At 42.4% G+C, this 27431-nt stretch overlaps 1 protein-coding gene across 6 annotated transcripts in view; it reads left to right on the plus strand.

Moving 5' to 3' along the window:
• ADGRG2 (adhesion G protein-coupled receptor G2) overlaps positions 1-27431 on the plus strand; it is a 127838-nt gene that overhangs the window by 39926 nt on the left and 60481 nt on the right. For all 6 annotated transcript variants that reach the window (XM_078065343.1, XM_078065342.1, XM_078065344.1 and 3 more), the window contains 2 exons: positions 9602-9649; positions 21074-21192. In XM_078065343.1, coding sequence (XP_077921469.1) covers positions 21075-21192 — 118 coding nt within the window. In that variant the 5' untranslated portion in view covers positions 9602-9649; position 21074. The remainder of the gene's footprint in view (positions 1-9601; positions 9650-21073; positions 21193-27431) is intronic.

Consider the following 27431-nt stretch of genomic DNA (forward strand, 5'->3'; position numbering starts at 1 on the left):
CTGAAGGCAGGACTTAATTTTGCTTTCCAGTGTATCCCCACTACCCAGCATGGGGCTAGGAATTTGCTTGGCAGCTACTCTGTAAACATTTGTGGGCCAATTGAGATAATGTATGTAAAAGCAGCTTCCTTATCATAAACTACTGTACAAATGGAAGGAGTTATTACTATTAGCAGATGGGAAGGAGCAAAAGTAATTCTCTCTAAACAGGGAGGCTCTATAGACAGTTTTAGAACATAGGAAGGGAAATACTAGAAGATGTTTGAGGCAGCAGTCTTCCTGTGCTCTGCCAACGGCAGCATTAAGAAATTGAGAAAAATCTTAGAAATCTGTACCAGAGGGTCTACTTCCAATTTACACTCACTGATGGAAACCATTAAAATTTCCGTCCACCTGACATTTTGGTGCTCAGTTTAGAAGTACATTCACACATGTCCCTAGAGAAGGAAAGAACTTCTCCAGGGAATCCTAAGGGAGAGAGTTCCATTTAAAACATCTCTCTCTCTCTTTCTCTCAACCACACACACACACAGACACACACACGCAAATATTTATCCAACCCTGACATCTAATTTGACCTTTCTAAACATTAATGTTGTAACCACAAACAAATGGTATGTTCCAGGCCAGCAGGGAAAAGTAAGCTTTTAGAAAGTCTGAAAAAACATCATTCAGAGGAAAAATAAGTTAGAAAGGGAATAAAGTGCACACTATAAATATGGAAGTGGAAAGAAAAGCATCTTAAGAAATGACCTTCTGTCTTCTGAGTACTGAGTGGTTTGATGTCATTAGCAAGATGATCCTATTGATTGTCTTTTATTCGTGTAGTAAACAAATGGAAATCTAAGCATTTTACCACTCACAATGCAATGTTTCCTGTAGTTATAAATATATTTTCTGCTTACTTAGCCTGAGCAGCCATTTGAGAGAAGGGGTCTTGGGCTGTGCCCTTTAACCCTTGGGTGTCTGACTTGAAAGGTCCATTTTCTTTTTTTTCTCTTAAAGATATTCATGTATTTATTTATTAGAGCACGGGGAGGGGTAGAGCGGAGGGAGAGAGACAAGCAGACTCCACGCTGATCTGTGGAGCCCAATGTGGGGCTTGATCCCACGACCCTGAGATCATGACCTGAGCCGAAACCAAGAGACGGATGCCCAACACACTGAGCCACCTAAGCACCCCGAAAGGTCCATTTTCTTATGACACTTCCCCTCTGGTGTGTAGAGGGGAGGGCTAGAACACCTCAGTAGCCCACTCAACGGGTCACAGTGACAAATGACTCCCCCAGGGAGATTATCACCAGCAAATGTTCAGAGATGGGCTGCAAACTCTGCCAAGAGTCTACCTTATGGCCTGCTGGTCCCTAGAAACATCTTGCATCACTTTATGAGTGGGGCCATCGACCTTGCAAAGTATGCAGAGTCGGTTTGGTGGGCTTCAAAAGGAGTGAGTTAGAGGCAAAAAGGAGGCGGGCTGTGAATGAGAACTAGCCCAGGCCAGTGGCTTGTACTGATGTGTCCCAAATGGGTACTTTGTAGTACTTGTATTAGGAGAAGAAGAAAGCAAGAACCGTGGGGGGTGGGAAATAACGAAAAACAGGAAGGGTAGAGAAGGGAGAGAAAGAATGAAGAGGAAGGAGAGGAAGAAAGACTAGGTATATAAATTGGCTTTTCCTGTGTAACAAAACACCCCCAGATTCAGTGGCTTAATAGAGCCACAGCCATTTCATTAATTCTCAGTTCTGGAGTCTGCACTTGGCCTAGGCTCAGCTAGATGGTCCTGCTGGTCTCAGTTGGGCCTCATTCATGCACCTGCGATCAGCTGCCAGTCAGCTCGCTGATGGTCCCTGGGGGTTGGCACAGTGGTGGTGACTGGGCATGTGCTTTCGCCATCTGGCAGGCTAGCTCAGGCTTGTGTATGTGCTTACATGGTGGTTCGAGGTTTTAAGAGCAGCAAGACAGCGCAAACTTCCATGCTCAAGCACTTTTCAAGCTTTTGCTTGTATCACATTTGCTAATGTCCCATTGGGCATAGCAAGTGGCAAGGCCAGCCCTTTCAGGGGGTGGAGACATAGACTCCACCTTTTGATAGGAGGACTTGTAAAGTCACCTTGCAAATGGACAAGCATGCTGGGATAGCAAGGATGTATGGCTAGTTCTGCAATCTACCACCAAAGGGAAGGACTAGAAATTTCTTTTGTGGCCACAGCTGGCAGAGACACAACAGCGTAGGGATTGAGTGTGAGGCTCTCACAGTGAATTAAAAAATGGTATATATTTTTTAAAGATTTTATTTATTTGAGAGAGAGAGGAGAGAAGTGAGAGAGTACAAGCGGGGAGGAGAGGGAGAAGCGGGCTTCCTGCAGTGCAAGGAGCCCGATGCGGGGCTCGATCCCAAGATGCTGGAATCATGACCCAAGCCGAAGGCAGACACTTAACCGACTGAGCCACTCAGGCGCCCCTAAAAAATGATATTAATATATCACCAGGTTCCTATCTTCCACAGTTTATCTGTCAAGTATGGCTGGATAATAAGGTAACTTCTTACTCATTTCCAGTGGGAACAATGAAATCTTTATGGGCAAAAGTTTCTTTGTCTTTTACTCCCCGAAATTGGACTAAGGGACAGTTAAGTGTTTAGTGCATCTCATGTGGCAAATATATTTGGAAACAGAAAGATTTTAACGCATCATACTTTATTTCTAGCCCCAATATGGTATCAAGTGTAAAACAACAAAGGAGAAATTGATGTGGTGGTTTTCTTAGTTGCTTGGTGGAACCCATCCTACCAGCACAATTATTTGGTTTTTATCTTCATTTATGTATGTTTTCATTGTATTTTATTTCATTATTGAAAATGCAATATCAAAACATAGTTTAAGTAAAGAAAAATGCCCAGCATTTGGTACCACCCAGTGGGAAGAGAAGTTAAGAGAAAATATCAGGTATGACAATTTGGATTGATTTAAGGTTGTGATAGTTACCTAAATTCAGTTTTCCTGGTGAAATGTTTTCAAAGAAGTGGAAGATGGTTTACCTCAGGTTAACTTTGTATAAATATAGCTTACCGTAAGCCTTGCATTAAAAGTGTTCTTCTTGTGAAACCGTAAACTACTGCCCTGTGAAAGAATTAGTTGCTATATCCTTGCATACGCATTTACTTTTAAGGTGGTAATGATTTGTACGCTAAAGCAAGTCATGCCCTGTTTTGAAACACCTTTATTCCATCATGTCCAGTGGCCGGCTGTGGGCGCCTCCCTCAGAGGGTTGGGTCTGGTTATCAGGGAGTCATTCCAAGGTGGGTCTCTCATCATGTGGTCTTCAATACTGCTTCTGCAGCTCTGGACAGAGGTAACCATCTACATTCTAGGCCCTGGAATAGTTTGGCAAGTGTCAAGCTAGGTAAGGGGAGGGGAGGAAAAGAGGGAAAACCATAGGATGAAGGAGAGAGAAAGAGTACGGGTATACTTCAGAGATACTGTGGGTTGGGTTCCAGGCCCCCACAACAAAGCAAGTCAAATGAAGTTTTTGGTTTCCCAGCACGTACGTAAGCTATCTTTAAGTATACAATAACATTATGTCTTAAAAAACGTTGTACATACTTAATTCAAAATACTTTATGGCTAAAAAATGCTAACCATCATGTGAGCTTTCAGCAACTTGTAATCACTGATCACTATAGCAAATACAATAATAATGAACAAGTTTGACATATTGTGAGAATTACCAAAATGGGACATAGAGACACAAAGTGAGTAGATGCTGTTGGAAAAATGGTGCCGATAGACCCACTCGATGCAGGGTGGCCACAACCCTTCTATTTGTTAAACAACCAAAAACCAAAAACCCCCACAAAAACAAAAACAAAAAACTCCCCCCAAGCCCCATAGTATCTCTGAGGTGCAATAAAGGGAGGTGCAATAAAACTGAGTTATACCCGTAGAAGGGCAAGAACAGAGGAGAACAATGGGGAGAGGGGAGGAGAGAAAAGAAAGCTCTGAGTGCTGCAGAAAAAAATAGCCTGGTGCTAATGGTTGCAAGAGACCCACCAGCTACTTTTCCTGGCCTGGTTGATTCCATCTCGGCACGAAGCCTCACCACAGGGACTATGAGGTCATCTTTTTAGATGTTTCAGAAAGCAATTCCAAAAGCGTTCTCATAGTCACTTCTACAGTAGAACAATGATCACTACCAGGACATTCTTCCTCCTGATTAACTTACTTCTGGGGCTATGGTTTAAGCCAGCTTTTCGACATCCTTTCTGCCTGTGGTAGAGCTGGAGAACACCTAGCCGCCATTTTCTTTCTGTGAGAGCTTTGTGTACTTAGCAGCTGTCTTCATAATCCACCACAACTTCCATGTGGACGTGCAGTGTGACTTTTTTTCCCCCAGCCTGTTCAGATTATATTTTTAATATGTTCAGTTGCTTTTCTGCTCCATCTCTCCAGGGTCCCTCCTGGCCATCCTCTGCTTCGCTCTTCATGCTTCAGCAACATCCAACTGATTCTAAATCCTGCCCACTCCATGCCAGTCGTTGGCTCTGTGTCTTGGTTTAGGCTATTTCTTCTCTGGAAAGCTCTTTCCCATTTCTTCGCATAAAGGGCTTTGTGCATCCTTTGGGAGGCAGCATGACTGTTACCTCCTTGAGGAAATGCTCCTAGATCCATTTCCCTGCACCGGTTTACTGTCCTTCCTCAGAGCTCCTACTGTGCCTGTGACAGAGCCCACAGCTGGTTCATATGGCACTTCCAGAAAACTTGACATTCTGGATTCAGGCTCTGTTGATTCTCTTGACCAGGCATCCTTGTGCAAGGTGCAACCTGCGCAACCATATGGAGAGGCCCTGTTATGGGCATGTAGTAGGCATTCGGTCAATGTTTGCTGAATGAAATATCTTTAGAGTTTTCCAAAGCTTTGCCACAATTGAACTCTTCTTGAATGGTGGCATCCAGAACTGAACACACCAGTCTGTGTAGGTAAAGATCTTACTAGGTTGGGTGTGACCAGCAATGGGGCCACCAGAAAGTTCTAGAATCACTCTTTTTTTTTTTAAGATTTTATTTAATTAATTGACAGAGAGAGAGAGAGACAGTGAGAGAGGGAACACAAGCAGGGGGAGAGAGAGAGGGAGAAGCAGGCCTCCTGCCGAGCAGGGAGTCCAATGCGGGGCTCGATCCCAGGACCCTGGGATCATGACCTGAGCCGAAGGCAGACACTTAATGACTGAGGCACCCAGGCGCCCCGAGTTCTAGAATCACTCTTGTTCGTTCCTTGATGGTAATACGTACTACTCTATAGTCAAGAACCTGCATGTCCCTGACCTTCTCCTGTATATGCCCGCAAGCCTAACTTTCACCATCATCTCTATCTGTGCAATTTGCTTTTTCTCCTAGTGTGGAGAAGCTTCTCTTTGCTTATTTCTGCCCTTGTTCCCAAATTATCACAACCTCTTTGTTCTCTGGTTGTTTCTTCCATGGTGGTGTCAACACCAGAAACTGTCAGCCACTCTGCCCCTCAATCTGGGCCACTAGTTAATCATTAGGTTTCATATTAAGTGCTGAGTCTTTCAGGATGCTGTATGTCACCAGCGGGTTTTTTTTGTTTTTGTTTTTTTAGTTTTTTTTATTGATGCTTGGACCAGCATCGTATTACCCCAGAGGGCCGCGGTACAACCATCTGGGGCTGGCTGACTGTTACCTGTGTACTTGGCCTGTTTTGCTGATTATCCCCAGGATGCTTGGGCCCTGTGGCTGGCACCCGGGGCCTCTGATCAGGCTCCGAGCACAGGAGTCCTGATTCTTGGATGTGGCTTGCTTCTCTGAGAGTTTACTCAGCGCTGGAGCAGGGCTTGAACTGCATACAGAGATCATTTCCTTCCCACCCAAGCCACTTGTACAGTCTGCTTGCCCTTCCCCCACCTCCCCCCCCCCCCCCCCCCCCGCTCACTCTGGTATTACCCTGGCTTTTAGCCAGTTTGATAAATAGAGGAAGTTGGATGCATTTCCAGCCTCCCTGATGTCATGGTTTGGGGCAGTCTGCAACTGGGGGAGGTTTCAGTTAATCCTAGCAATTGGTGGATTTGCTCTTCTCCTCTGAGCAGTTTCTCTGTTTTGTGCCATGTGTCCTTTTGTGACTTGCCCTTTCCTTTCAATGATGTAAGAAGCCCAAACATTGGCAATCACTAATGTTTTGTTCCTGGAGGCTGGTGCTGATTGGGTCCTGATTCCTGTTTAGTTTCTATAGGAGATAAAGGATGGTGGGTGTGTGGTGACAGTGGCCAGGAGGGACCCCAGGGGCTGAAGGATGTGGAGCTCTTTCGTTAAGTTTAGGCCTCTTTGTCCATCAGGCATTGCACATCATTGCTTTTGACATTCTTTTCCACAACTTGCTCAAGTGAGTTCCTGCTCCCCGGCTGGGAAGCTGATTTCTTGGCTCCGCAACCAGAGGGCTTTGTGCTTTCATTGGGGCCTTTTTTTTTTTTTTTTAAATTTTATTTATTTATTTGACAGAGAGAGACACAGCGAGAGAGGGAACACAAGCACGGGGAGTGGGAGAGGGAGAAGCAGGCTTCCCGCGGAGCAGGGAGCCCGATGCGGGTCTTGATCCCAGGGCCCTGGGATCCTGGGCCGAAGGCAGACGCTTAACGACTGAGCCACCCAGGCGCCCCTCATTGGGGCCTCTAACTGGATTAGGGCTGGGCCAGGGGAGATGGCCTCCAGCTGAGCCAGTGATGGCATTACCTCCTAGTTAGCCTCCCTCCGAGCTTACTTGGGAGCTCTTTCTGGAGAACCTGGATGGCTTGGTCCTCTGTCTCTTCTGCTTTTCTTTGCTAGAAGAAATATATTTAATTGCATAAGTAATACACAGATACGTGTCTTGTGTTCTCTTGGGCTTCATCTTTCCCCCCTGTCACACTGCTTTCTGTGGAGGCTTGGTAGGTTTCCTTCCAGGCTTTTTCGTGTGCATTCTTACTTGTCACTACATGAATAAGCATGCATATGTATAGCTTTGCTTGTTTCTTAACAGATCCTAGTATATGTATTATTAACAAACTTGATTTTTTCTTTTGGCTTACATGTATTCACAACAATCTCTATATGTCAACATGTAGATCAACTTCATCTTCTTAAGCATCGCATAATATTCCATAATATGGATGGACCATCATTTATTTAACTATTCATCTACTGAGATGGAGAGAGACTTAGGCTTTTTTCCCCAGTCACATGAAGCTGCAATGACAGCTTTTTTGTGTGTGTCAGTATTTCTGTAGGGACAACCTCTGGAATGAGAATTTCTGGATCAAAAGGTATGCACACTTAACATTGCAAAGCCTAGCTACACTATTCTCTCTTAGTTGAGGTTTCCTTTCTTTTCTTTTTTTTTTTTTAAGATTTTATTTATTTATTTATTTGACAGAGCAAGTGCGAGAGCACAAGCAGGGGGAGCAGCAGAGGGAGAGGGAGAAGCAGGCTCCCCACTGTGTAAGGAGCCTGATGCTGGTCTCGATCCCAGGACCCTGGGATCATGACCTGAGCTGAAGGCAGACGCTTAACCAACTGAGCCACCCAGGTGCCCTAAAGTTGACACCAACAGTGTATGTGAGTGTTCATTTCCCCACATGCTCTACAGCTTTGGATATTTCTAGCATTTTACATTTCTTCATCCAGTGGGCAAAACAAACTTTATTGTTGTTTGACTTCTTTTTCTACCCGAAAGTACTCCAAAGGAGCAAAGAGAGCCTCGTGTTGTTTATTAATAAACTTGGTGACCATGAACCATGAAGTGTGTTTCATTGTGGCTGTCAGTAATGTTTTGAAGAGGCAATGTGCTTGAGGTGTGAAATATCATCAAAAATCCCTAGGTAGAAAATCTTCGTTTGCACAAATGTGAAGTGAAATTATTTCCATACTCAAGTCGCAATCAATTTGTTTCTTTGATTATTATTTGAATGCTTTTCAGTTGTTAATCCTACATTCATTCCACATTGAGCACTGGGCCATGTGTTTGTAATTTGTTCATTCTAGGACAGGATGACATGCTTGGCCTTCATTTTTGTCTTCTTTAAACATTGCTTAATGAAGTTTTTCTGACATATCAAGCTTTATTAAGAACCTTTTTTTTAAAAGATTTTATTTTTAAATAATCTCTACACCCCGTGTGGGGCTTGAACTCACACCCCCAAGATCAAGAGTCACATGCTCCACCAACTGAGCCAGCCAGATGCCCCAAGAACTACTTTTTTTTTTGGTAAAGAACATATCAGGGGCGCCTGGGTGGCTCAGTGGGTTAAGCGTCTGCCTTCGGCTCAGGTCATGGTCCCAGGGTCCTGGGATCGAGCCCTGTGTCCGGGCTTCCCGCTCAGCCGGGAGTTTGCTCCTGCCTCTCCCTCTGCCTCCCCCCTCATGTTCTCTCTCTCGTGCTCTATCTCAAATAAATCTTAAAAAAAAAAGGACATATCATGATCAATAGAAACTCCTTATTTCTTCTTTGTTTTGTTTTTTTTTTTAAAGATTTTATTTATTCATTTGAGACACAGAGATACAGAGAGAGAGCATGAGCAGGGGAGAGGCAGAGGGAGAGGGAGAAGCAGGCTTCCCACTGAGCAGAGAGCTCGATGTGGGACTCGATCCCAGGACCCCAGGATCATGACCTGAGCTGAAGGCAGATGCTTAACCATCTGAGCCACCCAGGAGCCCCTTTGTTTCTTCTTTGAATTCATATCTTGGATTCTTCCTTGAGCATTGAACTTCTGTCTGTTGACTGAAACCAGAAGTAGGTCAGTTGGTTCCAAGATTACCTACAGATTGTTTCCTCTCCTAAGTCTTGATTTGAGAATCATTATGCCTGTATTTCACATGAAGGGATACCATTGAGTGACGGGACTGTCCTCTTCGAGTTAATAGTTATACCAGTGTTTTGGTTTCGAAGTGGGCATAGTGGAATATTGTGAAAGATGCAAGTCGGGTTGTCACCAATGCGCTCTGCCTTGGGTGGGCGTACTCTTCCCTTCACTGGTATGCATCCGCCTTGTCCCTCACTCTTGTCCTTGCCAGTACCCCCACAACCCCTTTCAACTCTGAGCCAAACTTAACACTCAGTAGAGTTCTTTATTTGGCCCCTCTGTGGAGAAAGAATTCTGCCTCTGGTTTTAGGTGCACAAGAGACATAAATGACCCAATTGTTGCTATCAAGGAGTTTAGGTTCTAGGGAAGTTAAGTCACAAAACCATGTAGAAGTATCTAACAAAGCATGGTCTCTAGAAGGTACTACCTCCCCCCCAGATCCGATCACTACATTGTCCGGTGCCCCTGCCATGCTGTTAATGAAGCCTGAGACTGAGCAGTAATACACGCTACTAAAACACTAACACGGTCAGCCCCAACACCAGCTTCAGGCTGGTCTTGCAGTTGAAAATGAGTTCTTTGGGAGCAGGGTTTGCTTCCTCCATTTCTTTTGTAATCTCTGCTTCCAAGTTCAAGCCCTTGTATATAGCAGGGGGTCTGCGGGCCACAGCCAACGGGCTGACGGTAGCTTGAAGCATTACGGTGCCAAGAGGGCCCACTTTACATTGATCTAATTTTCTTTTTCTCATTTTCAGATTTGTGCAGAGTCTCTCCATCTTTTCTTTTGAATTTCCTGCTGCCAGGTGAGTGAGGCTTTTTTTACGTGATAATGGTGTAGAAATAACATGTTTGGTTGGTTGTTTTTTTTTTCTCTCAAATGACCTCCCTTCATTTCAAATCCCTATCCCTTAACCACTGTATTCTTTTTTGTTTGGTTTTGTCTTTAACTCCTCACTCCTACTTGGAGCCTTCTTCTTCAGACATTTTCTTTTCTTTGCGTATTCTATTGTGGATCCATTTCTTCTTGCTAATCCAGTTGTTTTTTAAGAACTTTCAGAAGTGGGTACAGATTTTGAAGTCACTTGGTGCAGTGAAATCTGGGGAAGGAAAACGATTGTTTCCAGAGAACTCTTTGGGATTTGGTTTCACTCTTCCTCTTTCCTTCTTTCTCCCTGGACTGGCTTCCCTGTCTCCAACAGCTCTTCTCATGCTTTGAAATGGACTATTGAACGTTCTCTCTCTCTTTTTTAAAATACATTTGTTTTTTTGTTTTTTTTTTAAGATTTTATTTATTCATTTGAGAGAGAGAGAGAGAGCACAAGCAGGGAGAGCGGCAGGCAGAGGAAGAGGAAGAAGCAGGCTCCCCACTGAGCAGGGAGCCTGATGCGGGGCTTGATCCCAGGACTCTGAGATCATGACCTGAGCTGAAGGCAGTCACTTAACCAACTGAGCCACCCAGGTGTCCTTGAACGTTCTCTTTTTTACTTAAAGTGCTGTGCCCATGCAGCTTCCAAAGGCTCCTCCCAACCATATTTCAGCTCCCAGCTCTCTTCTACACAGAAATTTTTAAACCACTACTGACTTACACTTCCTGTTTCCTTTGAGACTCCTAAATATTGGTTATTTCTGGGACTTCACTGGTATAAACAATAGAAATCTTATAACCAATGCAAGTATTAATCGCAATTAATAAAAATTATAATGATCCTGTTATAATTGAAATGATAAATAACAACATAGGTATTATGTTAAATGCTGATACGTTATTATTATGGATGAGGTTAAAATATCTGAGCAGAATCACCCAGCTGGTAAATGGCCAAGCTGGGACTTGAAGCGGGAGTTGGCGTGGCGTGATGACAAAGGCCAGGAAGGGCACAGAATACTGGTGGGTGGTTTGCTTTTCTTAGTACCTCACTTCTAATCAAATAAGATCTTCTGATGATACAAACCATGTACTTCTGCCCCATCCCTGTCCCTATCCCCCAGTGTAGATCACCATCTTGAGGGTACTTTTAAGGAGAGTCTCCTATTTTTCTCCTCTACATATTGATGGAATTACCCTGCGGCAACAGATTCCAGACCAAATCAATTAAAAAAGTCTTTTCCGAGTGCCTGCTGTGGGTGGAGTTGCGTGCTGCTGGGCTTGGGGTGAGGTGGAGACGGAGTCTGTTCAGGCAAGGATATTGTGTTCCGCTGCCTTGGTGTTCTTTTTGGGCTAAGCTGAGTCTCATGGACCATGACGAGAACGTTAAAAAAAAAAAAAGTCACTATTTCTTTGGCTACACCGATGACCCATGAATCTAAGTACATAGTAGCTATAAGTTCTCGAGGGCAGGAAAGATATCTGTCTTGTTTGTTGTAGTATCATAAGTCCCAAGCGTAGTACCTTGCATGTAATAGAACCTCAACACAGTTTTATAAACCAGATGAATGAATGTGGGAAATAATTCCCAAATCTATTTACATTTAGCACCAGAGTATACTGTAAACTTGTCTTATAATTCTGCTTGTAATAATAGCTAACACTTTTTGACTATACTAAGTCTTCCTTATAGTACTTAATTTCATTTCTACAGAACCCTGTGAGGTAGATTTTATCATGACCTCCAATTTTTAGATGAAGAATTGAGGTCCAGAGAGCTTAAGGAACAGGTGAAGGTTACCCTGTAAGTGGTGGAGCCCTGGGTTCGAAGGCAGGCCGTTGGCTCTACCAGGCATGCGCTTGTTCAACATACTTAACCATGCACTGGGAAAGGAGCCTGAAGAATGAGGGCAGAGATGAAGCGGGCTTTCGCTTTGCCTTGGGTCTTCACACATCGGGTAATGAAGAGGCTGAAAGAGGCTGGGCGATTGCAGGTAGGACAGTGGAGGAGTTTGGACATGAGTGAGGGAGTTGGAAAATATCGGACCTTTCACAGAGTTTTGTATTTGTTTACTTTAAGTGCACAATTTATTTCTAATCTTGCACATCTGATAATGATTCACTTGTTTTATTGAATAAAGCTTCCCTCCACCCCCCGCCCCCCCGCCGCATTAGAAAGCACTTAATGCTTATTAAGGAAATCATTTTGCACTGCAAAGACCAAACAAATCATGTCCTTCCATTTGCTTCTAGAGACATGAAAGCTTCATATTACCATCATGCTGGATGGTTCCCCATTGATCTGACTTTGTGCAATGACAAATGATACACAAAGCTGCCATTTTGGAGTTCATATGCAGCACTTACCACTTAACCCAGTTTCTGTTGTCGTTAGGACATGGGCTTTTTTGGGCATATGAGATGTCATTTCTCTTACTACAGCGTTGCTGGCTTTAGTTCTTGGTGACTTCATCTTCAAAAAATTTTGTTGCTGAAGTTCGGAATGGTTCCTTTTGTCCTATATTTACTGATTACCCTAGTTTACAAGATTTGAAATTGCTGTTAGACATTTCTGTGAGCATTCCAGAGACTTCTGTAAATAGTCTTATTTGATTTATAAAATGGGTAAAAATGTGAGGACTTTCCTTGTCAGGTTTTGGCACCACGGTTATCCTAGCCTGGTAAAAATGAGTTAGGCTGTGCTCTCTTTCTCTATTCTTGGAGTTTTTGTGAGATTGGAATTCTTGTTTTTTAAATATTTGATAGAATCACCAGTGAAAATATCAGGGACTGGACTTTTCTTTGTCTTTCGGAAAATTTTTGAGACTTCTAATGATTAGACACCTACTCATGTTTATGATTTCTTCTTGATTCCTTTTTGGTTAAGTTTTATGTTTTGCATAGGGATTTGCCCATTTCTATCTAGATTTTCAAAATTATTGAATAATGTTATCCCTAAGATCCTTATATCTTGTATGTTTATAGCATTTTCAATTATATCGCTTTTTAAATTCTTTCCACTGATTATTTGCTGGTGCTCACTCTCTTTTCCTCCCCTTTCTCCCCCTCCTCCCCTCCTCTTAATTTTGCCAGAATTGTCTCTCCAAAGAACAACCTTGGCTGTGTTAATAACTTTTATTTTATGTCTTTTTTATATATCACTATTTAATGCTTTTTATTATTTCCTTTTTATTTTTTTAAAGATTTTATTTATCTTGAGAGAGAGAGAGTGAATGGGAGTGGGGTGGGGTGGGTAGGAGCAGAGACAGAGGGCGAGAATCTCAAACACACTCCCTGCTAAGCGTGGAGCCCGATGCGATCATGACCTGAGATCATGACCAGAACTGAAATCAAGGGTCTGATGCTTAACCGACGGAGCCACCCAGGCACTCCTAAAAGATTTTCTTTTTAACTAATCTCTACATCCAATGTGGGGCTGGAACCTACAACTCCAAGATCAAGAGTCGCATGTTCTACTGGCTGAACCAGCAGGCGCCCCTCTAATATGTACATTTAAAATGTAAATTTCACTCCAAAGATCTTTAGTTCTATCCTACATGCTTTGAAATACAGTCTTTTTTATTATTGATCGAGTCAAACATTTTCTAATACATGTAATGACTTCTTCTTTGACCTGTAAGTTTGTTAAATAACAATTTACCTTTTTATTATGGTTTAATTGTCTTGCAGTCAGAGAAAATGCTCTTTTTTCCTTCTCCAGTTCTGTAAAACATTTTTGAGACTTCTTGTATGGCTTGGTTTTCATAACTACTCCCAAGTGGAGTGGAGGGTTTATAGATGGTCTTTAAGTCAGGTTGGTTAAATGTGTCATTCAAATATTCTATATTCTTAGTGACTTTCTTATTTGAATTTTACCAATTGATGATAGAGACGTTAATTTGTCATCTTCTTATTGAATCTAACCTTTTATGAATGAACCATTTTATTTACAGGTAATGCTTTTTGCTTTACAGTATAATTTGTCTGATATTAGTATAAACATATTTTCTTTTGATTAATATTGGCATTACATATCTTCCCATCCTTTTATTTTCAAACTTGTATCATTATGTTCTAGTTGTGTCCTTATAAATACCATATTTGAATTTTGGTGTTTTTTTTTTTCAGTCTGATGATCATTGCTTTTTCATTGAATCATTTAGTCCATTTATATTTAATGAATCATTGATTCATGTGCATGTTTACATTTACCATATTCTATTTTTCCTAATCATTTTTCTTTCTTTTGCTCCCTTTTGGAGCTTTCTTTCAAATTATCTGAATATTCTAAACATCCCCCCATCCACTTGTTAGGACGTTATATACCGCACTTCTATTTTTTAATAGCTAGTATAAAAATCACAATGTCTACCCAACTTTTCAATGTCTAAAGATAATCCATACCTTAGCCTCATTTAATATAATATAAGGACCTTGGAAGACTTTAATTTCTTAATTTCATTTTTTCATCTCCTAATTGAGATATATATAATCTATATTATATAATGTATATGTAAATAATATAGTTGTCATTTTTATGCTATCATGTTTGACTTATCCCTGCAAGATATTATTGTTAATGTTTTATATAGTCAACATTCGTTTGTTACGCTAAGCGAATTAAGTCAATCAGGGAAAGATATATTATCTCACTCATGTGGAATATAAGAAACAAAACAGAGGATCATAAGGGACGAGAGGAAAAAATAAAACAAGATGAAATCAGAGAGGGAGACACACCACGAGAGACTCTCAATCATAGGAAACAAACTGAGGGTTGCTGGAGGGGAGGTGGGTGGGGGGATGGGGTCACTGGGTGATGGGCATTAAGGAGGGCACTGGGTGTTATATGCAACTGATGAATAACTGAACTCTACATCTGAAACTAATGATATACTATATGTTAATTAATTGCATTTAAATAAAATGAGATAATTAAAAAAAACACATTCTTTTGGATTTACCAGTATATAGTACCACCCTTAGCTCTAGGCAGTTGGGGCCTCTGGCCTGTGTCTCATGCTTTAGAGGTCCCCTCTCTGACCCTTCCCTAGTCATACCCCTCTCTAAGGGTGAGAAGTTTGTGACACAAAGAAATGATGCCCACCTGGAACCTGCTTCACTCCGCCCCCAACCCTTGCTCCTAGATCTTGCTATGGGACCCTGGGACCCTGGAATTCCCTCTCCAGTCATTGTGTGCCTATTTCCAGGACCTGAGCAGGCCTCTCCCCCCAGGCAAGTCATGCTGCAGGTGTCCATACCTTTAGACCTAAGGGATGACCAAGGGGTAGCTGCTGGCAGGGAGAGAGGGGGGTTTAGGTGTACAGGCTGGGCTGTCCCCATACATGTGCACAAAACCTCTTGTATTTTGAGATGGAGCCTCAGTGGAAGAATAAGGGCAAATTGTACCTCCTTTAATTTATTTTTTTTATTTAAAAACATTTTTTTAAGTAAGCTCTATGCCCCAAATGGGGCTTGAACTTACAAACCCAAGATCAAGAGTCACATGCCCTACAGACTGAGCCAGCCAGGCACCCCTGGACCTCCTTTTAAACTCCTAACCTGTGTATCGCAAATGTTAGGAATGGGCTTGGTCACACGTAACCACTTTCTTTGTTCTTCATTCCTTGTTGCATCTCAGATCTTACATCTTTTGCCTGAGTATATCTTTCGGGATTTGCTTCAGGGAGGATTTGCAGGTAGTGAACAATATCACAGTTTTTTTTTGTCTGTCTTCTGGCTTCCACTGTTGCTTCTGAGAAGATAGCTGTCAGTCTATCACATGCTCCTTTGAAGGTAAACTGTCTGGTTTTCTCTGGCTACTTGTAAGTTTTTCTCTTTATCTTTGGTTTTCTTCAATTTCACTATTTTGTGTCTAGGTGTAGATTTCCTTTTATTTATTGTACAGATTCTTTAGGCTTCTTGAATCTGTGGATAGATGGTTTTCACCAATTTGGGGTCATTCAGTCATTATTATTTCAAACCTTGATTCTTTTTTCCTTTTTGAAAAAATTTTTAAAGATTTTATTTATTTATTTGTCAGAGAGAGCGCAAGCAGGGGGAGCGGCAGGCAGAGGGAGAAGCAGGCTCCTTGCTGAGCAGGGAGACCGATGCAGGACTCAATCCCAGGACCCTTTGACATTTTTAAAGAGTACAAGCAGATATTTTTTTTCTAAGATTTTATTTATTTGACAGAGAGATAGAGAGCACAAGTAGGCAGAGAGGCAAGCAGAGGGAAAGGGAGAAGCATGCTTCCCGCCGAGCAGGGAGCCCCATGCGGGGCTCGATCCCAGGACCCCGGGATCATGACCTGAGCCGAAGGCAAGATGCTTAACCGACTGAGCCAGCCAGGTGCCCCTCCTTTTTGAATTTGAAATATATGTTAGACCTTGTATTTTTTTTTTCTCCATGTCTCTGAACTTTTCTTTTGTATTTCATATCTGGAGCTCAGGTTTACTTCATTAGGCCCATAACCTCAGGCATAAGTGGTTCCTTTGTTTATATTACCTCCCTGAGTTCCTGCTTTCACTTCACCTTTGGCGTGGTGATTCTTTTCTATCTTGTCAGCTTTTTGATATATTTAAGAAAATGCTCTTAATATGTCATTTGTAATTTTTGATTGTCTTCAGCAGAAGGTTTGGTCTAAATAACTGAACCCAACATATTCTTGGAACACTGAAGAAATTTTTTTTCCTGAGGTATTTGCTATATCAGGGTCTTTTAGTAGAGTTCAAATAAAATTTAACTATGCTTTTACTAACAGTTTCTGGATTCCTTTTTTAGAGTAAACACATGACCAGAGACTCAAGGGGGGAAAAAAAAAGCAACCCTGAGATTCTCTGACTTCTTTGACAGTTGAATGATCCAAGTCAATTGCTTTATTTGCACTGAGAACCTCTTCAGCACCTCCCTTTTAAATTTCCCCTTGTGCAAGTCTGGTTAACCAACACTTATGACTCAATGTAAATATCTCAAAGGCATAAAGTTTTCTAGGAGACTTAGGGAACAATTACCACACCTCTTGTTACTTCGGTCAAAAATATTGATCATTGCATATATCACAGCCGCCATGGTATAATCGAAATATGCCAGTTAATCAGAGGTAATAGAGAATAACCTTTACCCAGACCTGCCCTCAAGTGGTATCAAGCTATTGCCCCCCCACTTTTAAGTCTTATTCTTTAATTATTCTATATTTAGATAAAGATAAATTTATCATTTATTGCTATTCAGGGTTGCACTGATGACATATGTGTCTTTAAAAATATGATAAGCGATAGTATATTTAAAGAAATTGAAGAGATCTAGAACAATTTCTTGGAGGGTTACAGACAGGGCCATGGCCTACAGTCGTGTCGCTTGTGTACCGTACAACCCCAGGGGTGCCATTTACATCAGAGTCCACAACCATAAAAGGGGGCCCAGGACCATGAGGAAGCTTGGAAAATCTTCTATGAGTGATTGTCTAGCGTCAAGGTCTAGGTTTTAACTGTTTAAATGCTAGCAGATAGTTTTCTTTGTAATTGATGTGATCTTACCAGCCATCCTCAGCACCTCGAAAATTTGCTAAGAATCAGTGGCTGTTTAAATCTTCTTTCTTGATGACCTGGAGAGCATTGAGCTAACCCAAGTTACCCTGGAAGATGAAGAAAAGTTCCAGCTCAAAAAGATAGAAATGACTTTCATGTATAATGAATAAGGCTTTCAACAAAATCCACAGATTTCCCTCTTGGATCAGTGATCCTAGGACTTTATGGCTTAGCAGGATGTCCCCCAGCTTATACAGAGCAACTGAGGGCTGCATTATTTTAAATACCATAAAATTTCTCCTATTAGGAAATGTATATTCAGTCTTGAGGAAAGATATTTCAGGCTTGATAACCGAAAGCGGTCTTTTCAGTGGTAGCTGGTCTGTAGTAAGTCCTTCTTGATCCATACTCTCTTTCCAAGATGATTGCTGGCGTCACCCTTCATTCTGACCTTTCCTGCTCTCATTTGGGAGTTGAGTACAGGCTCTCTTCAGTGAAAAGGCATGGTTTATTTTGATCAGAGGCCCATGTTATGGCACATAATAACCAGTCACTGTGTACTGTGACTGATTTAACTTTGACCATATCTTATACCACTCAGGAGGTCCTGCCCTAGGATTTGGCAAAGCTCAAGAATGAGTTTGCAGAAATTTTGAAATTATATAATAGCATCTTGCATTTGTTGATTCATTTCACCTGATAGACTCAGACGTTTACTTCCAAGGGGGCACATTCTCAGGAGGCCAGCACTGTGGCCTGGTAGAAAGAGTAGGAGTCCCACCAAACAGCCAAATGACCTTGACCCATCTCCTAGAACATGTTGGACCTCTTCCTTCATGTGTAGAATGGGGGTTTGAGGCTAGGTGAATTCCGAGTTCCTTTCCAAAAATAAACTGCTCTGATACTCTTTCCAGAACTAAAATTAGGTACTTGCACAGTCAATCTTCTAAGTCAGTTCTACAAATTCCAGGTAGAGTTGAGTCAAGGCATTTGTATAGGAGAGTTTTTGGGGTTTTTTTGTTTGTTTGTTTGTTTTGGTAGAGGTTTGTTTCACTAAATATAGATTTTTAAAAAAAATAACAGTGCTTTTGGAGGGGAACTGAGTTCAGAAATAAAAAATAGATTGGTTTTTAAACTTTTAAATGAAACTTTTTGTGACATACGCCTAAGTGTACAATTCGATGAGTTTCAGGAACTGAACACACCCATGTAACCTGCACACAGAATGGTATCTGTACCTCAGAAACCCCTTTGTGCCCACGTCTAATTATTATACCCGCACCCCCTATCCAAGGATAACCACTCTCCCTACTCCTTGCTCCATCGATTGGTTTTGCCTGCTTTTGTACCTCCCACGAATGGAATTCTGTACAATGTGCATTCTTTCACGTCTGGCTCCTTTATCTCACTTTATGTCTCTGAGATTCATCAATATTGTTGTGTGTAGCTGTAGCAGACGCTTACATTTCCCTCCAGAGAGACATTGCTACATCTTTGCATTCTGGTTCGAGGGACTCATTTGGGAGGGTCAATAATATGCCATTATGAACAGAGAGAGGATAAAAGTGTTGAAGAGGAGAGCCAAACCAGAGGCATTTGACAACTTGTTAACATAGTGTATTATTATTATTTTTTTAAAGAGTAAATTTTTTTTGAAGATTTTATTTATTTGACACAGAGAGAGAGACAGCGAGAGAGGGAACACAAGCAGTGGGAATGGGAGAGGAAGAAGCAGGCTTCCCACTGGGCAGGGAGCCCGATGCTGGGCTGGATCCCAGGACCCCAGGATCATGACCTGAGCTGAAGGCAGACGCCTAATGACTGAGCCATCCAGGCGCCCCAACATAGTGTATTATTAATATATGATACAGCTTATTGATTTAAAAAATGTAAGCCCTCTTTGGAAGGAGAAGGACTCACCTCCTGTCTAAGACATTATCATGCCACGTCCAAGGAAAGAATTCCGTCGCTGGTACTGGTGATGGCTATTAAGTTACAGGATCCTTAAAGATTGCCAGCTTTTCCTTGGGGCTGAGAAATTATGTTTTATGCCCATCTTTCCGTGCCCTCGTCCCCGTAATCCCTGCACTGTTTTACCCTGCACATGCCGGGTGCAAAATAGGTATCTGTCGACCGAACGAGTGAAGAGTACAGCTAGCGTTTATAGTGGCTTCACAGGGCTTACTCACCACAGCAACGCTGTCGGGTTGGAATCCTGGACATTGGAAAGAACTTGTCCAAAGTCATTCAGACACTGCATGGCAGAGCCAGAACCTTGCGACTCCTGCTCCTCAGTCTTCGCCACCGGGCATGCGTACTCTCTCATTCGGAGGCTGGCAGAAGCTGCGGTGGTGGCTGGGGTCGTGGGTGCTCCGTGGTCAGGACTTGTGGCAGCCGAGAGCATACAGCCTGGTCTGCCCTGGCCGCTCGCCCTGGGGCTGTGTAGGGGGAGCCTGCTCAGTGGGCTCTCACGTCCCCGTTCTTGTGCCTGAGCCCGTGGGCAGATTGTGACTTCCTGGCTGGCTTCTTCCTCCCTCGGCATCCCGTGCCAGCCGCCGCTGCTGGTGCTGACTGCCTGGCATGGGGTTCTGTTGGCCAACTCCTCCACCGTTAGAGCAACTGACACAGTCTCAGGATTTGCCATTCTCTCTGTGTGCCAGGCTCCCCCCTCAGTACATTTTTTTTTATTGCCCCTCAATAAATAATTTGTTGAATGAATGAATGCATGAATGGTAAATGAGGCTTTTAAATTCAGTTTTGATACGAACTGTGCTTTTAAAAAATGTTGACTCTGTCCTCCTGACCACTAAAGATGCAAGCAGTGATAATGGACTAGTATGTAATAAAGAGGAAATCCTTTTACAGTATAAGACATAAACAGGAGTAGAATTATTTATAGGATTCTCCAACCCCTTCTGATTCTTAGCATAGTTTTTAACCAGCATTTATATAGTAGTAATAATTATATATGCAGCGCTTTTTGTTTTTAACTTCTCTTGATATTTTGCATGCATTGATGTTTTCCATAAATTCACAGGGACCACGTTTTTAAAAATTTTTTTAAAAATTTAATTTTGAGTGAAGTATAGTTGACATACAATATTACATTAGTTTCAGGTGTACAACAAAGCAATTCGACAATTCTGCACATTATGAAATGCTCCCCACGTTAAGTGTAGTTACTATCAGACGTCATACAAATTTATTACAATATTACCGACTGTATTTTTTATGCTGTACTTTTCATCCCCGTGACTTACTTATTTTATAACTGGAAGTTTGTCCCCCTTAATCCCCTTCACCTATTTTGCCTGTCTCCTCTGGCAACCACTAGTTTGTTCTCTGTATTTGTGAGTCTGTTTCTGTTTTTTTGTTTTGTTTTGTTTTTAGTAATTTTTAATGTAATGTGATACCCCACTGGGTGGTCCTCCCATAATAAACAGAGGTTTTGCTCTTTATAGCCAGTGCCCCATCTGGCATTGCCAGTTCTCTGGAACGAGAGTAATTTTTTTTTTTTTAATTTTATTTATTTATTTGACAGAGAGAGAGACCGCGAGAGAGGGAACACAAGCAGGGGGGAGTGGGAGAGGGAGAAGCAGGCTTCCTGCCGAGCAGGGAGCCCGATGTGGGGCTCGATCCCAGGACCCTGGGATCATGACCTGAGCTGAAGGCAGACGCTTAACCGACTGAGCCACCCAGGTGCCCCTGGAATGAGAGTAATTTAAAGGATGCAGGATTGCAGGTTGCCTTGGTTAAGTAACTGCCTCTTGGGTATTGCTGTGTTGTGATTGCGGCATGCTATGATGATACGTTTTCCCTTTATTTTATTCCAGGATGTTTTTCTCTGGCAGGCAGTGTGGCCATGTTGGCAGACCTGAAGAACTTTTACTGATGTTCAAGATATTTCTTATCATCATTTGTCTTCATGTTGTTCTGGTTACATCCTTGGAAGGTAATGTGCCTGGGTGTTTTTGTTTTGTTTTGTTTCATTTTTTCCCGTTTTATCTCTGTCTTTATGTGTTTATTTAGGTTTTTTTTTTTTTTACTGTAAAGTAAACATAACATAAAGCTTACTATTTTAACCATTGAACCACTGGCATTAAATATATTCCCAATTTTGTACAACCATCACCACTATCCATTTTTAGGATATTTTCATCATCTCAAGTAGAAACTCTGTCCATGTTAAACAGTAGCTCCCCATTCCCTTTCACCCCAGTCCCCGGTACTCTCTCTGCTTTCTGTCTCTATGAATTTGCCATTCCAGGTACCTCATATAAGTGGAATCATTCAATATTTGTCCTTTTGTTTCTAGATTCTTTCACTTAGCATGTTTCCAAAGTTCCTCCATGTTATAGTATGTATCAGCATTTCATTCCTTTTTAAGATTGAATAATACGCCATTGTGTGTATAGACCACATTTTGTTTATCCATTCAGTGTTGATAGACATTTGGGGTATTTCTACCTTTTGACTGTTGTAAATAATGCTGCTCTGGATATTGGTGTACAAGTACAATTTCGAGTCCATGCTTTCAGTTCTTTTGGGTACATATACCTGGGAGTGGAATTGCTAGATCATATGGTGATTCTATGGTGATTCTTCTTGAGGATCTGCCACACTGTTTCCTCCAGTGGCGGCACCATTTTTCATGCTACCAGCAGGGCACAAGGATTCCAGTTTCTCTCTGTCCTCACCAACACTTCTTATTTTCTCTTGTTTTGATAGTGGGTGTGAAATGATACCTCATCATGGTTTTGATTTGCATTTCTTTAATGATTAGTGATGGGGAGCATCTTTCATGGGTTTATTGGACATAACGATATTTTTTTAGAGAAACGTCTACTCAAACCTTTGGCCCATTTTTGAATTGGGTTGTTTGGGTGTTTTTGTTGTTGTTGAGTTTAAGAGTTCTTTATATATTCTGAGTATTAAATCCTTTACCAGATAATATGATTTGCAAATATTTTCTCCAATTCTGTGTTGTCTTTTCACTCTCTTAATAGTGTGCTTTGACGCACCAAAGTTTTTATTTTTGATGAAGTCCAATTTATCTGTTTTTACTTTTATGCCTGTGCTTTTGCTGTCTTATCCAAGAAACCACTGCCAAATCTGATGTCATGAAGATTTCTCCTACATTTTCTTCAAAGAGTTTTAGAGTTTTAGCTCTTATGGTCAGGTGCTTTGATGCATTTTGAATTCATTTTTGTATATGGTGTGAGGTAAGGGCCCAGCATCATTCTTTTGTGTGTGGACATCCACTTTTCACAGAGCTATTTGTTGAAAAGACTGTCCTTTCCCCATTGAATGGTCTTGGCACCTTTGTCAGAAATCAATTGACCACATATGTGAGGGTCTATTTCTAGTGTTTATTTGTTTATTTGAAGGCACTTCTGCATGGAAATGTTAAGGGAGGTAGACAATCAGCCAAATGAAGCAGCATGGTTTTCAGAAGGGAGGATCTTTAGAATGAAACATGGAGAAAATGTACCTAAGGAAGGCAGCAAAAAGGCCAGAAATCTTGGCTGCAACATTTGTAGGCACAACTTCCAAAAAAATACAATGCTGCTATGCAAATGGAAAGAATCCTCACCAGGAATATTATTTAAGAAGAATTATTAAGGACACAGAAATACCTTTCTTACTCAGAGGAGAGTGGCAGGATCAAGGAATCTTCATTGGATAAAGCAAATATCTACTAGCAGCAAACAAAGACATGTAAACAAAATAGATGCACAACACACACATGCAAACTGAATGGAAAACTTCTGAACAGGATAAAACACAATAATTGACAATCCTTCAAAAAGCAGGCACTGGGGCATGTCGAGAAGCCACAATACTTGAGAAAAAGAAATGGTAAGAGCTAAACATGTACTGACTGCTTACGATGGGCCAGGTCCCTCCGTGCTTTACACATACACACTCTCTTAAGCTTCTCAACCACATCTGTGAAGGAGAGGTCCTAGTGTTAGCCCCATTTCCCAGATCAAGAAACTGAGTCTCAGATAAGTAAGTTGCTCAAGGAAGTGGCTGACTGGAATTTGTAGCCAGCTCTGAATTTTGTGGTCATAACCAGAAAACCAGAGTTCTCAAACTCTGAAAACATCAGTTCTCAAAATGTCAGAATCCCCTGGAGGACTTGGGTCTCTCCCCCAGACTTTTTGATTCAGTAGGTATAGGACCGGACCCGAGAATGGACATTTCTAACAAGCTCCCAGGTGATGTTGATGCGATTGGTTCAGACTACACTTTGAGGACCACTGCCTGCACAACTGGCAGAAGACAGAAGTAGGTAGAGAAAACTCCTCCAGCTAAATATCACGGGCTACACATTCTGCTGTGGTACTGTGATGTTCCCCTAAACTATGCTTGCACGTCATCTTCTTGGGGCATTAAAACATCACCGTGGGATTGGCAGAGCAGAAGTCAAATGTCCCCACTCTACTGATGAGTAAATGTCCCCAGGGGTGTGATTGGTTGGAAAATGGCGGAGCCAGACTAGATACTAGATCTTCAGTCTCATGTTTCAGTGCTTTTTCCACCATGGGGATAGATGAGGAAGGAAAGTGGAACATAAGGGGAAAAAAGTCATCAAAATGAAAGCGGCTTGGTAGAAATAAGTCTTTTTGAAAAAGTATTTTTAAAAGTGATTAAAATGGGGCAGGTAAACAGGAATGTGCATGCGTGCTGATGGCTCCCATGTCTCTCTAACTGCGAATGATCTGTGCCTATACGACCATGCATGGCCTGTGCTTGGAACAAGCCAGAAGTGCCAGGGAGTTAACACTCCAAAATAGTGAGGGATGAGAGTCGGCGTTTACCTATGCCAGCTTCCTCGTCCCTTGGTGAGATGTTGCTGAGCTGTGTTCTACACACCTAGTAGATTGTTGGGTTGTGCCCCAGTTGCCCCCAGTAGTAATCCACTCATTAATGTACCCATTATTGTCTTTACCCCCTTCCCTGTCTTACTTCCCTACTCCCTCCCTCTGCTTTCTGGGGTCTCCCCACTTGGAACTGAATGAATCGTCCAAGGTCCAGCCAAATATTGCTACCTCTATAAAACCTGCCCTCATCTCTTCAGAAGAATTAAACCTCTTTCCCCAGTGCTTTTCTCTTTATCCATATCTTTTTATACTTGTCCCCTTCTATGACAGCGTTAGGTACTTCCTTTGTATCACGGGTCCTTTTAGCACATTGTCAGCACCAGGTGAGAATGGAGAAGGAGGGTTTGCGGGAGCGGATGGGAAACTAATGGGCAGGCTGGGGACTTGCTCTGGGCCATGCCCTGCTAGGTGTTTAGCTATATCATCTCATTTACTCCTCACAAAAACGCCTCAGTTTTTGTGTCTCAGTTTACAGTCTCAGTTTACAGATGAAGAAACTGAGTGTCCGTGTCAAAGAGATTAAGTCATTTGTGCAGAGTCTCATAGCTCAGAGGATTCCCCGTTGGGATGTGTAGCTTGTGCTGTTCATACTCTACCGGGTTGCCTCGTAGGTGTCTGAAGACTGAAGGAACGTGTCACTGAGGTGTGGGGAGAAGACAGGGAGCCGGGGTATGCCGCTGGTTAGCAGCCATTCCCCCTGGTTTTGGGGTATTTGGACTGCAAACACAGTAGCTTCATCCTGGAAGCCTGAGAGATGACTCATTAGCTCCCGACAATAAGGAGAGGTAGGTCTGACACTCTCTTGTTAGGCCACTGGCCAACAGAGAATCCTTAGACCCTAATGCTTTCAGTTGTGTAATTTGGTAATGTGTGAGGGAATCATTCTTGGTCTACCAGAAGCCCACATGAGCTTCAGTAGGTAATTATACTTCTCTCTTGCCTCTAGCTCTCCTGGGCTGTGCCAATGCCTTTTTTTCTTTTCTTTTTTTGTCTTTGAAGGAGGTCTTCTTTTAGGTACAACTATTTTCCAGAGGGTGAGATGACATAATAGTGGAAGATGGTTATAATTTCATCCTTGTAGAGTTGTCTTCCCCATTTGGAAACAATTACACATTTGAGCCAGTTTGGTAAGCTCATGAGCTATAATCCCCAACTTTCTCTCTCTGGTCTGGGCCTAGATCTTTCTGCACTGCAGGCATTTCCAGAGATAGATTTCTCTGTAATTCTTCTCTCCCAAGGCCTCACTCTCTTGTTTCCTCTTATCCTCTCATGCTTTGTCCATCCAAATCTTTGTTCTTCCTTGTGCAGTGCATGGTAAAGCTGTAGGAGGGTAGACTGTAATGCTTCTGAAAGGCAGGGAACCTGTCTTGTTTGACTTTGTCTTCCAGTACCAAACCGGGTGCTGTACTCCTTCTCTCTCAATTCTCTATCTGTGCAAATGAGATTATAAATACCATGGCATTGATCTGATGCTCAGCCAATCTTACAGCCTCCCAAATTCCCACTACCCCCATACGGGCATGAGGTCACTTCTGGTAGACCCTGCCTCTTTCCCTGGCAGATAGAAGTGGTGACAAGGAATGGTAGAGGCTCTAGAGAGTTGAAGGGGAAACTGAAAGCGGAAGACATTGTGTCCCACTTCCCACTTAGAACTGGTCAGAACTCATAGCAGCCTGTACGTCAACATGGAGGCCATGGTAGAGATGAAAGATGATGACATAGAGTGTTTAGGCAGAGAGAAGGCTGGAGATGGTGTCTTTTTCAAGTCTTTCTTGTCTCTTGTGGGCAGGGTAGAGATTCTAAATGGCCTTCATGTTCCTTGTGGGTAGCTGTGTTGTGAGCCAGGAGCAGGGACAGAGCGCAAAAGCGATGGTGTGGACAATTTAGACCAGGGGCCAGATGAAGGATGTGACAGACACTCAGAGGTGAGACTTGAGGGGACCTGGATTATCAAGAGAGGGACCCCCAGGCCAAGGTGGGCTACTGAGAGAATAGACCATGGGGGCCAGTGGACACAGTCTTCAGCAGTGGATGCCAACTGGATACTTAGGAACCCCACAGGGTGAGGGAGATCTCTGGAGAGGCCATTGAGAACCCATTGCTCAACACGGGGTGGGCTCAGAGATCCGGGCCCCTTCTCCCTGCTGCCAGAAGAACACTAGCACCCCATTCCCAACCTGGAAGCCATCTTGACCACCAGATGGAAGAGGAGGCAAAACAAAGATTGTGCATTTATCCAAAAGACATTGATTGAACTGGAGATCATTTCAGAGCAAAAGAGCGAGCCACCTTAAATCATCAGGTGTAAGGATCCCTTTCCTGTACCTCTGGAATGGAGGCTCCAAAATAAGATGGAAGCTTGGGTATTTTTTTTTTTATGTGTTTCTTTATTGTTGCTATTATTTGTACATCCAAATTCTATTTATAAATTTTAAACTAACTCTAAAACGAATACATATTAAGATGTGTTAGGACACTCTGCTAGGGATTGTTGAAGGTGATCATCATATCCTGAATTCTGCTCCTCCTTCTGGTTTTACCTTTTCAGGTATGAAGAAATATCTAGTCAGGTCCTTGAGGGTAAGGGTGACAACTTTTTCCTCTCTGTATCCTCCATAGTCTAGCACATAGTAAATGCTCAATAAACTCTGGTTGTTTGATTTTGACTTGTGACTCTAGTGTAAAGCCTAGAGATACTCTAAAACGCGGACCTCTCCCTTCAGCTTACATCACCAGCATTACCCTCATCTGAACCCAGTGAGTTCTTAGACAACATATGTTACTCCTCTAATGTTTTGCATAGACCTCAATGAAGTGGCTGTCCATTGGCTAGAAACCCTTAAAGAATGGTTTCCTCTCCTCCATATGATGAAGGGGCTCAGCTGATTGCATGTTAGGATTCCTTCACACTCTTACATTCTGAGTTCAATTACCCAGTAGGGAGAGTCTTCAGCTTCCTAATTCATTGTCCTGGGTTACCAGAGATCCTTGGGGTCTGCTTCGAACTGAGAACCACTCATCTCTGCCATCTCATTTTAAGGCTGCTCTCCTATTCAAAATTCTTTTTTAAAAAGATTTCTTTATTTATTTTAGAGGGGGGAGGGAGAGAGAGGGAGAGTGAAGGAGAGAGATCCTCAAGCAGACTCCCCACTGAGCGCAGAGCCCAATGTGGGGCTTGATCCCAGGACCCTGAGATCCTGACCTGTGCTGAAATCATTGGACGCTTAACCAACTAAGCCACCCAGGCGCCCCCAGAATACAACTTTTCTAACTAAGTAGGCCTCAACAGGAATATCCGTACTTC

The sequence above is a fragment of the Halichoerus grypus genome, chromosome X (assembly GCF_964656455.1).
Source record: "Halichoerus grypus chromosome X, mHalGry1.hap1.1, whole genome shotgun sequence".
In the NCBI taxonomy this organism is placed as follows: Eukaryota; Metazoa; Chordata; class Mammalia; order Carnivora; family Phocidae; genus Halichoerus; species Halichoerus grypus.